This window comes from Hyperolius riggenbachi, chromosome 1 (genome assembly GCF_040937935.1).
Source record: "Hyperolius riggenbachi isolate aHypRig1 chromosome 1, aHypRig1.pri, whole genome shotgun sequence".
NCBI lineage: Eukaryota > Metazoa > Chordata > Amphibia > Anura > Hyperoliidae > Hyperolius > Hyperolius riggenbachi.
The window spans coordinates 329,522,470-329,537,608 of NC_090646.1; the positions used below are offsets into that span (position 1 = coordinate 329,522,470).

The 15,139-nt window shown below is 41.4% G+C and overlaps 1 protein-coding gene across 2 annotated transcripts in view; it reads right to left on the minus strand.

The window, feature by feature from the left end:
• GAK (cyclin G associated kinase) overlaps window positions 1–15,139 on the minus strand; it is a 254,225-nt gene that overhangs the window by 115,353 nt on the left and 123,733 nt on the right. For both annotated transcript variants that reach the window (XM_068233894.1, XM_068233893.1), the window contains exons 12-13: window positions 14,372–14,421; window positions 1,490–1,638 (exon numbers count right to left, since the gene is read on the minus strand). In XM_068233894.1, coding sequence (XP_068089995.1) covers window positions 1,490–1,638; window positions 14,372–14,421 — 199 coding nt within the window. The remainder of the gene's footprint in view (window positions 1–1,489; window positions 1,639–14,371; window positions 14,422–15,139) is intronic.

Genomic DNA, 15,139 nt, shown 5'->3' on the forward strand with positions numbered 1-15,139 from the left:
TTATGCACGCCTCCTGAACACTAATAACTGTGTCAGTTGTCAATACTCCCAATTAATGATAATATATATATGGACCACCATTGTAGGTGTGCACAAGTGGATATGAAAGTATGTAAATATGCAATTCATGTGATAATAACGTTATGTTGTATATATGTATATATATGTATATTGTAATATTCTGGTATGCTAAGGAGCCTCTTTTTACTGATGTAGGCACGGTTATTGGCCTGAGGAAGCGGGCTCTGACCCGCGAAACGCGTTGCCTGTGCTACTAATAAAAACCTTTGTAAAATACAAAGATTTTTTCGTCACTGAGGGAAGCTACCTCAAATTTATTTCCAGTTTTTAAACTGTTTTTAGATGCTTTTATTACACCAGGGCGCCTCTTATACCCTTATTGTTCACCATAGGAAGTTTACAAAAAAAAATAAAAATTCAAAAAAAAAAATCTGTCATTGACATTTTCAGCCATCTAATAAGATTTTGGCTTTACCTGAGCTCACTACTGACCCAAGATTCAAGACCAATAAACTCAGAGTCTAGTTCAGACAAGATCTTGAAATTTTTTTCATCAAGCGTCTCAGAAAAAACAATCACTAAGTGGCTCCAGCTTTTTGAAGGAAGCAGCATCCATATGGTCCAATCAACAGTATTAAGCAAGAGTTCTCAGAACTCCAGATACTCCCCTTTTTGCCAGAGGAAGCAAGCTGCTTCCAGCTAAACGTGTCTCATTTTGGAGTTTTTATAAAGTGTTAAATAACAAGCTTTTTGAATTTGACTGCTTGGGTCATCTACTAGGAGGTATGTTTACCACTTAACTAGATCCAAGAACAGGAGGTGCCCTAAAAGTGGAAGTATTGTATAGCTTGTTTAAAGAAAAAAAAATACAAAATTATAATGGTGCCTGAGATTTCTCTGCCTACTTAACTGGCACGTTATTTGACCTGAGGGAGTTGCTTACACCGAGAAACCCACTGACCTAAGTGCTGAATAAAAGTCCTTACTATTTTTTTTTTTTTTAAATACAAAACCTACTGTGAGCCTCCTCCTTAAGGTAGGACCAGGCCACTGTATTATTTTGTTTTTCTTTGAGCTATTCAATATTTCTGCTCTTTGACCGCCTCCTTTTCTTGGGTCTAGTTTACCCTTAGTCACCCTACCTCGACAGGGAATTCACCCCATTATTTCGCTGTGGCGAAACCTTTTTTTGAGCAGTGAACAATATATCTTTCCCAAAGGCTGAGTGGGGACTGTAACTCCCCACATGACCATATGAGTGGTTGCCTCTTGGAGCAACCCACACTTGTGAGTATATCCTAATACTTCTACCTATTACCCAGTAATATTACACCAAAAGGTCTCTACTAGCGCTGGGTTGACCACTTACTCCTTTTTACAATTTTTATACTTGTAGGGCGCCTATGATACATTACCAGTTTCTTGCAAATTATTTAATACATTGGTAAAAGTGTTCAAACATGCTTACTCTGTTATGGAACCTAGAAGGCCTGTATTTCCTTAAGCTTAGGTTATATACTGCATAGCTTCCAGGATGCTTGCCATCAAGATACAAACGTACATCTTCAATGTTATTTTTTATGGCGGATTCAACTCCTTCTGCTGGAAAGGACATCACTAGTATATAAACAAAGAAAAAAGTCACTGTTAGCCACATTCTAGACCACAGAAAGTTTTGTAGTTTAGTACTAATTAAAGTGCAACTGCATTTAACGGTTAATACTACCCCCACTTCTGCCTGCTTGATAAAAAATGTCTATGTGCATAATTGACTCCTTGACAGATGGTTCCTTAGATGATTTAACAGCTCAAAATATTTTGGTAACTAGAGGGCAGTGTTATATGGACAGGCTGTCAGAAATATTTAAAATCTGCCCAGCCTTGGTGGCCAGTAAATCAAGAGTGGCTAATTTTCATAAGAGCAAGATGGACCAGAATGCACAGAACAGGATGATTAAGACAAAGGATCAGATTCAGATGCATTAAAAGGGAAATAAAAACTCAAGATGCTAGCATAATATTGCCCCTGTTTAACTCTCTAGTAAGGCCACATCTGGAATATGGAATTCAGTTCTGGGCACCACATTACAAAAAAGATATTGCAGTTTTAGAGCATGTGCAGAGACGAGCAACAAAATTGATACGTGGGATGGAAGGTCTCACTTATCAAGAAAGGTTAGATAAACTGGGTTTATTTAGTCTAGAGAAAAGACGTCTTAGAGGGGATCTAATTAACATGTATAAATACATCAGAGGGCAAAATAATAGCTTGGCGGATGAGCTTTTTGTCCCTAGGCCTTCTCAAAGGACTAGAGGACATGATCTGCGCATGGAGGAAAAACGTTTTAGCCATTTATTTAGGAAAGGGTTCTTTACAGTAAGAGTGATTAAGATGTGGAATGCATTGCCACAGGAAGTCGTTATGGCAAACTCTATACCTGCATTTAAAGGGGGCTTAGAGGCTTTCCTTGCGTTGAAAGACATCCTTTGCTACAATTACTAGGTAATGCCTAAAGATGTTGATCCAGGGATTTTATCTGATTGCCATCTGGAGTCATGAAGGAATTTTTCCCTTTAGGGGCTAATTGGACCATGCCTTGTAAGGGTTTTTTCACCTTCCTCTGGATCAACAGGGATATGTGAGGGAGCAGGCTGGTGTTGTACTTTATACTGTTTGAACTCGATGGACGCATGTCTTTTTTCAACCAAAATAACTATGTAACTATGTAAGATTCTTCCCACACACCGATCTTGTACACAGGCATATGAATTAATTTGAGTAACTGTACAAACACATGCAGGTGCATTTTAAGTTTAAACTAAAAATTAAACTAAAATTTAAACATATGTCCTTGACAAGCACAAGAGTATAGGATAATGTTCATTTATTTACAGTCATCAGTGAACAAAAACCAGCAGCATAAGGTCTCACAAGGACCCAAAGTAATTATAGCTTTTTGTAATTATAAATTATTCAAGGTAAGCAAGAGAGTACATCCAGCGATCATATTTCATTACATGCTTGCACTGAGAACTGAATAAGTGAAGATTATACTACACTGTTCGCCGACGCTGGTCAAAGTTTGAGAATTGGAACGAGTCAACTGGCTGGACCATTGCAGAGATACCATAACTGTATATCAACTTTATTTATAATGATAGTCATCTAAAAACGCAATACTGTTTTTAATCAATTCCCAACCACAGGTTTTTTTTCCCCTTAAAGGGATACTGTAGGGGGGGGGGGGGGGGGGGGGTCAGGGGAAAATGAGTTGAACTTACCCGGGGCTTCTAACGGTCCCCCGCAGACATCCTGTGCCTGCGCAGCCACTCACCGATGCTCCGGTCCCGCCTCTGGTTCACTTCTGGAATTTCAGACTTTAAAGTCTAAAAAACCACTGCGCCTGTGTTGCCATGTCCTCAATCCCGCTGATGTCACTAGGAGTGTACTGCGCAGACACAGATCATACTGGGCCTGCGCAGTATGCTCCTGGTGACATCAGCGAGATCAAGGACACGGCAACGCAGGCGCAATGGTTTTCAGACTTTAAAGTCTGAAATTCCACAAGTTAACCGGAGGAGGGGCCGGAGCATTGGTGAGTGGCTGCGCGGGCACAGGATGTCTGCGGGGGACCATTAGAAGCCCTGGGTAAGTTCAACTCATTTTCCCCCACCCCCCTACAGTGTCCCTTTAAAGGATGCCTTAGTCCTCAAGAAAATGTAAAAAGGTGAGGAGTAGGCATTTGTAGTGGGCTCTCATCATGCCCACCGCTCCTCCAGTTCTCCTCTGTCCCCCTCCGTTATGATGTTATGAATTTTCACATCACGCTCCTCGCATTCATTCACTGATAACTTTGCTACTTATCACACCGAAATGAAAACTTTTTGGGGGCTTTCTTTGGGTGGTACAATTTCGGATAAATATTTCATTTCACATGCATTTTAATCTCTTGAGGACCAGTGGTTTATACCCCCTAGTGACCAGGCCATTTTTTACAATTCAGCACTTCGCCACTAACGATTTATTAGTCGGTCATACAACATAGCACCCAAATGAATTTTACCTCCTTTTCTTGCAACTAACACAGCTTTCTTTTAGTGGTCTCTGATTGCTGCTGCAATTTTTTTATTAGTTAAAATTGATTATTTTTTTAAATAAAAATCCCTATTTCTTTCAATTAACACCCCCTCCCACCCAAATTAGCCCTAGATAGTGATCCATACACTACACTACGCATACATAGGCATCAGGGGATCAGGTTGCGAGCTGTTGGGACAGTTAAGTGACAAGGCTTACCCCCTGCACTAGATCACAGCGATGTACAAATGTTTATTGCAGTTTTTTCTTTATTCCAGCCTGCCAGCTCCGATCGCAGCTGGTGCTGGAATCCCTGCTCTTTTTATCCACTGGGAATGTGAGCGAGCACTCCCTGCTAATCCCGGCCACCGCACTTTGACGCCAATCGGCGTTAAGCAGTCCCCAGAGAGCCACTCTCCCATTGACATTAGGCGGTCGGGAGAGGGTTAAAAAGAATATGGAAAAAAAAATATTTCTTAGTTTTTAGCCATTATAGTTTTAAAATAAAATGTGCTTTTGTAGATAATTTAAATGTTTTATGTCCCAAGCACAATGTATGATGGTAATATTTTATTTGGAAACAAAGGTGTACTTTTTACCATTTAGTCCAATATATATATATATATATATATATATATATATATATATATATACATACATATATATATATATATATATATATATACATACATATATATACATATATATATGTATATATCGTATTTTTCAGACTATAAGACGCACTTTTTCTCCCTGAAAAGTTGGGGAGGAAAAGTCAGTGCGTCTTATAGTCCGAATGTAGTGACCGTGCCTAGGTTTTGTACTAGTCCCCTTGTGTGTGGTGTCCCCATGTGCGGTGTCTTCAAGTCCCATTACATGTCTCTTTAACATCCGTGAATAAGGAGCCCCCTAGATAGCGATCTAGTGCTGTAAACAGTGCGCTGATCCAGCGCTGAGTGAGAGAGAAGGACGTGCATAAGGAAATATGACAGATCGCTGCAGAAGCACTTTGGATAGCTTACCGAAGCCAGAGGACACAGGGGGACAGAAAATGACACAGGAGGAAACCAGAGGGAACAGAGAATGACAGAGGGACACGGGGGGGCAGAATGACACCAGAGGACAAGGGGACAGAGAATGACACAGGACACTAGAGGGGACAGAGAATGACATAGAGGGACACAGGGGGACAGAAGGACACAGGGGGACAGAGAATGACATTGGAGGACATAGAGGGACACCAGAGGACACAGGGGGACAGAGAATGACACTGAAGGACATAAAGGGACACCAGAGGACACAGGGACAGAGAATGACACAGAGGGACACCAGAGGACATGGGGACACCAGAGGACACAGGGGGACAGAAAAAGAATGACACAGGGGGACACCAGAACACATAAGGCACATGGGAAACATAATGGGGGTAAGGAAGGGCCATAAGATGCCCCTACACTATAGACGCACCAGTTTTAGTATATATATATTTTTCCCCCGGATTTTGTCCTCTAAAAACAGGTGCGTCTTATAGTCCGGAGCGTCTTCTAGTCCGAAAAATACGGTATACATATATATATATATATATATATATATATATATATATACATATATACATATATATATATATATATATATATATATATATACATATATACATATATACATATATACATATATATATATATATATATATATATATATATATATATATATATATATATATATATATATATATATATATATATATATATATATATACTCTCATACATACATACATATATACATACATATATACATACAGTGGTGTGAAAAACTATTTGCCCCCTTCCTGATTTCTTATTCTTTTGCATGTTTGTCACACTTAAATGTTTCTGCTCATCAAAAACCGTTAACTATTAGTCAAAGATAACATAATTGAACACAAAATGCAGTTTTAAATGATGCTTTTTATTATTTAGTGAGAAAAAAACCCTCAAAACCTACATGGCCCTACATGGCCCTGTGTGAAAAAGAAATTGCCCCCTGAACCTAATAACTGGTTGGGCCACCCTTAGCAGCAATAACTGCAATCAAGCGTTTGCGATAACTTGCAACGACTCTTTTACAGCGCTCTGGAGGAATTGTGGCCCACTCATCTTTGCAGAATTGTTGTAATTCAGCTTTATTTGAGGGTTTTCTAGCATGAACCGCCTTTTTAAGGTCATGCCACAACATCTCAATAGGATTCAGGCCAGGACTTTGACTAGGCCACTCCAAAGTCTTCATTTTGTTTTTCTTCAGCCATTCAGAGGTGGATTTGCTGGTGTGTTTTGGGTCAATGTCCTGTTGTAGCACCTAAGATTGCTTCAGCTCGAGTTGACAAACAGATGGCCGGACATTCTCCTTCAGGATTTTTTGGTAGACAGTAGAATTCATGGTTCCATTTATCACAGCAAGCCTTCCAGGTCCTGAAGCAGCAAAACAACCCCAAACCATCACACTACCACCTCCATATTTTACTGTTGGTATCATGTTCTTTTGCTGAAATGCTGTGTTACTTCTACGCCAGATGTAACGGGACACGCACCTTCCAAAAAGTTGTCCTGGGGTCTTTTGTGGCCTCTCGGATGAGTTTTCTCTGTGGTCTTGGGGTAATTTTGGTCGGCAGGCCACTTCTGGGAAGATTCATCACTGTTCCATGTTTTTGCCATTTGTGGATAATGGCTCTCACTGTGGTTCGCTGGAGTCCCAAAGCTTTAGAAATGGCTTTATAACCTTTACCAGACTGATAGATCTCAATTACAGTTCTTTTGTTCTCATTTGTTCCTGAATTTCTTTGGATCTTGGCATGATGTCTAGCTTTTGAGGTGCTTTTGGTCTACTTCTCTGTGTCAGATAGCTCCTATTTAAGTGAAACAGCTCCTATTGATTGAAACAGGTGTGGCAGTAATCAGGCCTTGGGGTGACTACAGATATTGAATTCAGGTGTGATAAAGCACAGTTAAAGAGACTCTGAAGCGAGAATAAATCTCGCTTCAGAGCTCATAAATAGCAGGGGCACGTGTGCCCCTGCTAAAACACCGCTATCCCGCGGCTAAACGGGGGTCCCTTCACCCCCAACCCACCCCCCGCAAAAGTGTGTCGTAAAAAGGTTGCAGAATTTCCCTTCCTGGAGGCAGGGCTAACGGCTGCAGCCCTGCCTCCAGTCGCGTCTGTCAGCGGCGCATCGCCGCCTCTCCCCCGCCCCTCTCAGTGAAGGAAGACTGAGAGGGGCGGGGGTGAGGCAGAGATACGCGCTGACAGACGCGCGTGGGGCAGGGCTGCGGCGGTTAGCCCTGCCCCAACCAGGAAGCGCTCCCCGGGTGTATCGAGGGGGATTTGGGGGTGAAGGGACCCCCGTTAAGCCGCGCTATAGCGGCGTTTTAGCAGGGGCACACGTGCCCCTGCTATTTATGAGGTCTGAAGCGAGATTTATTCTCGCTTCAGACTCTCTAAGTTATTTTTTAACAAGGGGGGGCAATCACTTTTTCACACAGGGCCATGTAGGTTTTGAGTTTTTTTTCTCCCTAAATAATAAAAACCATAATTTAAAACTGCATTTTGTGTTCAATTATGTTATCTTTGACTAATAGTTAACGGTTTAAGTGTGACAAACATACAAAAAAATAAGAAATCAGGAAGGGGGCAAATAGTTTTTCACACCACTGTATATGTATATATATATATATATATATATATATATATACATAGATAGATAGATAGATAGATAGATAGATAGATAGATAGTACATACATACATACACACACACACGTGTGTAGGTGTATTTTTACTTTTTAGCCACAAGATGGCGCCACACATAATTTCTGTGTACACAGGAAGTGTTGTGTATCTGTTTACTTTCACTTTGTGAATGAATATCAGCATCTTGCTGATGCCAGCTTTCATTCATTGCAGACACATTGATTAGCTTTGGGAACACACTTTTCACGGAATGGCGGGATGGCGATGAAAACGAATGGAAGGGTGAGGGCAATCATGAGCAGTGAGGTAAATAAACAGGTACGTATGTCTACACCCCTGGTGCGTTTTAAGGGGCAGAGAAATGCATACTAGCGGTGGGGAAGGGGTTAATGATATCTTGACATTTACATTGTTGTGCACAAGGAAAAATCAGGCAACAAAAGGAACAATACTTCATCGCTGTAGCAAAACATCTTGTTGGAAAAGTCAATGCATCAAAAATAAAATTACCCAATGTATTTGTTACTCATTCAACAGGCTATAGGAAACAATGTTTATTACAGTTTTGAATAATGAAGAAAAGTGTTAAAATTGTGTTTTGTGTTTCATATTCGTCTAGATCCTTAGCTGTAAAAATTCCATCACTTCTTGTCCTGTGTGGAAGTTTGTAAATCACTGCAACAGGAATAGACCAGCATTATTTTTTTTTTCATATAAAGCCACTATGCAAAGATGGCACCCTTACACTTCGTTTTATTTTGTCCATCACTGCTAAAGGTGGCCATACACTGGTCGATTTGCCATCAGCTCGACCAACAGATAGATCCCTCTCTGATCGAATCTGATCACAGAGGGATTGTATGGCTGCCTTTACTGCAAACAGATTGTGAATCGATGTCACTATGAGACCTGTGGAGCTGCCGCCACCGTCGGGACAGGAAGTAAGTGAAGCCAGCCGGAGCCCAGCGCGGAGAAGGGACAGCGGAGACCAGGGGACTCGTGCCGGCGGAACAGGTAGTGTATTGCCGCTAGCGTCTGTCATTCGAACGCCGCCATTGACGCACTCCTGACCCGCCGCCGATCGAGCAAAATCTTCCGCACGGACGAATCGACGGGAACAATCGATTTTGGATGGAAATTGATTGTTTGCACAACGATTTCACAGCAGATTCGATCAGTGATTGAATCTGCTGTATATTGGCGGGAAAATAGTTAGGTGTATGGGCCCCTTAAAGAGGAACTCCAGCCTAAACAAACAGTGTCATTAAGTTACATTAGTTATGTTAATTAAAATAGATAGGCACATATTTGATTTCATGATGGCAGCCATCTTTTTGGTTGAAATGAGGCGACAGGGAGCATGAGACACAGATCCAACTGTCCTGTGTCCTGAGCATCTCTCCCAGTTGCTACGCAACGTGAATAACATAGGAAATCCCATCATGCTCTGCACAGCATCAAGGAAAAAAAGCCTGGGCATTTTTCTTTGATGGGTGGAGCTTAGCTAAAAATGCAGCTAAAAATGATGCTTTGGTAAGAAAAACTAAGTTCTGATGCTGTGAAACTGCCTTTTCAGTTCTGCTGAGTAGATTTTTAGTCCGGAGGTTCACTTTAAGAGTTAGTTAAAGATAATTTTAAGCGGTACTTTGGACATTTCTCCTCTGACTTATCATCAAGGATTATGGTAATAATTGACAGATTCTCAAAGGTAAAAGGCAGAAAAATATTTTAGGTTAAATGGTTCAGAGATTTTAAATCCTCAAACCCTCCACAGTGCTTAACCACTTGCCGACCGCGCACTCATAACGCGCGTCCGTAAAGTGGTAGCTGCAGGACCAGCACCGCACATCTGCGTCGCCGGCTGCAGGCTAATTAATCAGGAAACAACCGCTCCCGCGAGCGGCTGCTTCCTGTCAATTCACGGCGGGGGGCTCCGTGAATAGCCTGCGGGCCGCCGATCGCGGCTCGCAGGCTAAATGTAAACACAAGCGGAAATAATCCGCTTTGTTTACATTTGTACAACGCTGCTAACAGTAGCAGCGTTGTACTAGATCAGCGATTCCCGGCCAATCAGCAGCCGGGGATCGCTGTCACATGACAGGCAGGAGCCCGTTAGAGGCTGCACAGGACAGATCCGTTCCTGTGCAGCCTCCAACGGGGCAGGGAGGGAGGAGAGGGAGAGGTGGAATCCTGCGGTGGAGGGGGCTTTGAGGTGCCCCCCCGCCAGCCACACGCAGGCAGGAGCGATCAGACCCCCCCAGCACATCATCCCCCTAGTGGGGAAAAAAGGGGGGCGATCAGGTCGCTCTGCCTAATGTTTGATCTGTGCTGGGGGCTGTAGAGCCCACCCAGCACAGATCTCAGTAATCAGCGCTGGTCCTTAAGGGGGGGTAAAGGCTGGGTCCTCAAGTGGTTAAAGCAATTCAATTTATAATTATACCATGACAAGTAAAAAGGCCCGCCCGTTAAAAAACGGGCGATAGGTCACAGCCGCTACCCCCCACAATGCGCGCACATACGCGTCCCGCTTGCTAATTCCCCACCACTGTCTGAAGTATATGCACACAGGGAGCTGCTTGCTTGGCAGTTGGAAAAAGCTGTTATTTCCCACAATGCAATGAGAACCTCTGTGAACCACACACAGCAAACTGTCAGATCCGGCCCTGTGTCCTAACTGCCCTGGCTGCGCACATGCTCAGTACAAAGAAGCCAGGGACACACAACCATTCAGTTGATGACGCAGGGACATTTGCATTTTATTGTTTAGGATTAGAACAACACTTTTCTACACAGAAGTTTTATTTTAATTTATTTTTGTTGCGACTGAGAACCTACAGAAAATATCTTCTTTAGCATAGATGTGTAAAGTTACTGAAGCACACCTAACGTACGGGCTTCAAGTTTATCCATACAAAGATTTTCCTTGAGTACGTTCCTAATAAAATAACGTTTTAAGGTTGGCATGTCTTAAAACCGGTTTGCGGGCCAAATGCAGCCCGCCAAGCCTTTTACAGTTACCCCTGAAGCACTTTACAGTCAATTGCATGAGGCCCGCAGACCACTGCTGTGGCAATGCATGAAGCGGCCACTTTTGTGTTGCTATTCTGCCTACCTCTCTGGCTTGTAGTCCCGTAGTGATCACTATAAGACTACAAAACAAAAATGGCCAACAGCGTATATATTTTTCCCCGGTATCCATTTTTTTGTAGTCTGATACAATACTATTTCATACTATAGTCATTTCTATGGGACTTTACTGATCAAGGAAGGATTGGAGGAGGGGGGAAAAGAGAGAAAGCCAGACCAGATGCATTAAAGGGACTCTAACAAAAATGTCATTGTGTTTTCTACCATCCTACAGGTTCCTAAACCTATTATAATGTGCTCTGGCTTACTGCAGCACTTTCTACCATCATTATCTCTGAAATAAATCAGCTTATCTTTCCCCTGTCGGACTTGTCGTCCTGTGTCTGGAAGGCTGCCAACTCTTCAGTGTGATCTGCTATGCATGCCCCCTCTATGCACACTGTGTGTGTGTGTTATTTACATTAGCCGGCTTTTCTCTGCTCTCTTATCTTTTACAAGCTGGATAAATCCTCTGTTCACATACTGATGAGTCACATACTGCAGAATTACAGACAACCCGGGCAGAGCTGTCTGCAAGAGTAAACAAACAATCAGCTTGTAACTCTTCAGTAAGGTGCAGGGGGAAAGAAACACAAATGATATCTTGAGATTTAAAAGGAAGGCTGTATACAGCCTGCTTGTGTATGGATGTATTTTCTATGTGTGGACATACTGTACATCAATCTACTTCCTGTTTTGGTGGCCATTTTGTTTGTTTACAAACAAACTTTTAAAAACTGTTTTTAACTACGTTTAATGCGGCGGGGAGCGGCGAAATTGTGACAGAGGGTAATAGGAGATGTCCCCTAACACACTGGTATGTTTACTTTTGTGTGATTTTAACAATACAGATTCTCTTTAATATGGTGAGTGAAATGGGGGGGAAAAAACAGGGACCACCACCCTGCCAGCAGCACCCACCACTAAGCAATCAGCAGCCATCGCCAGCAGCAGTACCAACAGCAACAGTCACCACTTTGCAAGCAGCCACTCATTAGCAGTTGCCCCTATCCCAGCAGCCACTCACCTGCAATGTCACTATGCCAGCAGCAGCAGTCACTCACCTGCAGCTTCCACTATCCCAGCAGCAGCAGCCACTCACCTGCAGTGTCACTATGCCAGCAGCAGCTTCAATTAAAGTGAACCTCCAGACTAAAAAACGACTCAGCAGCACTGAAAAGGCTTTGTGTTTCTTTAACAGTTTCACAGCATCAGAACTTTGTTTCTCTTATACAAGCCTCATTTTTAGTTGCACAGAAGAAAACTGCCCGGGCATTTTTCCCCCGATGCTGTGCAAAGCATGATGGGATTTCTGATGTTGTTCTCGTTCTGCTGTTTTGGTGCAATTTTTTTTTTTTACATTTTGAATTTGACATTTGAAGCCTAGCGCATGCAGCTGGGAGGGGTTATCAGGACAAAGGACAGTTGGAACTGTGTCTTATGCTCCTTGTCACCTCCTTTCAACCAAAAAGATGGCTGCCCCCATGACAAAGATGGCAGCCCCTATGAATCACAAACATTTGCCTGTTCTTTTAAAACCGGGTGGGTAAAAATTATATTATCTATTCTAATTAACATAACTAATGTAACTTAATGACAATATGTTTGTTTAGGCTGAAGTTCCCCTTTAAGCTGCAGAAACATCTCAAGGATGATCAGGGGAAACAGGATGCATTTGAGCTCAATTTCGAGCTTCAAAAGAAATGCTGAAAATATTTATGTACATGTGATTTCTCAGTTTTTTTTTTTGTTTCGTTTCTTTAAATCTATTCTACTACCGTACTTATCACGGTTAAAAAGTTACCACATATGTCTCTCGCACTTCTTCTAAAACTGTCCCAAGTTTGGTCATAATTTTGAAAATTACTTTTTATGATGGATTGAGCTTGTCCCTACCTATTTTTTTATCTAACGTGGGTCCAAGCTTTCAAAGACACCAAAACCTATTCTATGGTTAAAATTATTCCACATGTCCCTGATTTAGTAACAAACTAGTGGTGCACTCTTCACAACTACACTGGACATATATATATTCATTAAGTGGTTAAAGGCACAGTATCAGAACAGCCAGGAAAGTACCATATTTTTAAAATGGAAAAAAGAAAGAAAACATTCTATATTTTCTCATTTATTGTCCTCCAAATCTTGTCATCTATATGTTTCCTTTAACGTACACCTGAACAGAGAGTGATACGGAGGCTGACATTTATCTCCTTTTAAACAATTCAGATTGCCTGGCAGTCCTCCTGACCCTCTGCCTCAAATACTTTAAGCCATAGACCCTGAACAAGTATGCAGATCAGATGTTTGTTTCAGGTGGGTTATTCAGACACTACTGAAGCATGAAAGATCTGCAGGATGTCAAGCTACTAGTAATGTATTGTTTAAAAGGAAAGAAAATATAGCAGCCACCATATTCCTCTCAATGCAGGTATAATTTAAAGTGAGGCGGAAGTGAAAAAACCAACAGACACTTACCTAAGGAGAGGGAAGGGTTCCCATGCCTCTCCTGGTCCCATTGTTTCTGCGCTGGTTCCCCTGATGGGTCGGAGACTATTCTCTGCTACTGTGGGGGGAGCTATAGAACCCAGTGCCTTCCCTCTCTATCTTTTTTTCTCTTCAGACTCCCTTTAAGTACATTTGCTTATCAGCACTATGTGGACTAAACAATCCTTCCGGTTGAATACTAGTGAAATCATAATTTTCCGATTGCTGGATCTTTTCAATTATGGAAGTGCTCTCTTACTCACAAAGGTCAGTGATTATTACAGACTCATGAAATCAGAGGCAAACTGAGAATGTTTTAATTCTGTAGAAAAAATAACTATTTAGACCTAATTGTGTCCCAGGAGCTGACCGAGCAGAAACATTATTGGCCGCAAGACATGAGGTTAGGAAAGAGAGAGGAACAAATCAGTCGCCCAGTACTTTTTCACTTTCCAAAAAGATGGCTGCTCCTATGCATAGGGTGTCTGAGTTTACAGGGTGTATAATTTTACAGTATGAACAAGTGCAAAAGTATGATGACTTAAATGACAGAGTACAGGCTTGATTAAAAAGCTTTCAGCTTTACATCTTAGAACTGTGCAGAAACATGCAGGGGATGCAACAATAGTCTCCCGTGATTCTGTGGTAAAAGGGGGTATTTGGGGGCTAGCTACTTTCCTCTCACCCTGGTGCTCCACTCCTATGCCGGCCTGTCACTGCAGAGAAGTCTGTTAATTTACCTATTCCAGCTGCTGTGTGACCCACACTCTTCCTGCAACTGCACCCTGTATATGGACATACTGTATCAGTACAAAGATGTGTGTTATAAACTGTGATCTCATGAACATAAACTACCCAAAAGATAACATACCTTACCATTTGGGGTAAACGGGGAATACCACTATTTAAAAGATATGATACTAATATACTGTACATACCAGCAATTCTGGAGGTGATGTAAGATAAATCCAAATCTCCTTTTGCATAGCTAAAAGGCAGAAAAGCAGAACATTAGTCCATTCTTTTCTTTTTATTACAGACTGATTCAAAGTAACAAGAGCTATGTAAAACGTCGGGCAACTACAGATGGGGCTCAAGTAATGCATTGATCACAAATCACTGCATGCAGTTTCATGACAAGTATGGCAACAACATATAAAATATGACATACCTAAATAGGAAGACACAGAAACCCATTTCAAATCAACAACTAAACAACTGTTTTATATAGGCATTCTAAATATGAACACTGGTTCTCTAAATGACTAAAGCCCAACTGAACCCAAAACGGAATTACTCAAATTCTGAAAGCAGTCATATTTCTTAATGCAAATTTTAAGTATTTACGCTTTTCTTTGGAAGATATACATTTCAAATTATATATTTTTTAATTTGAAATGGTTCTATTTACGTACACTTACTTATTAGACAAACTGATTTGCCTTGTAAAATTACAAAGGTGCAATATAGTAGCCCAAGCCAAGCATGATGTGAAAGGCTGCTGAAACTTTAAACATTGGATATTATGTAATGGTTACACAGTGCTTCCGGAAAGTATTCACAAGCACATCACCTTTTCCACATTTTATTGTCATGTCACAGTCTTTTTCCAAAATAGATTAAATTCATTTTTTTCTCAGAATTCTACACACAATAACCCTTAATGACAATGTGAAAAAAGTTTACTTGAGATTTTTGCAAATATA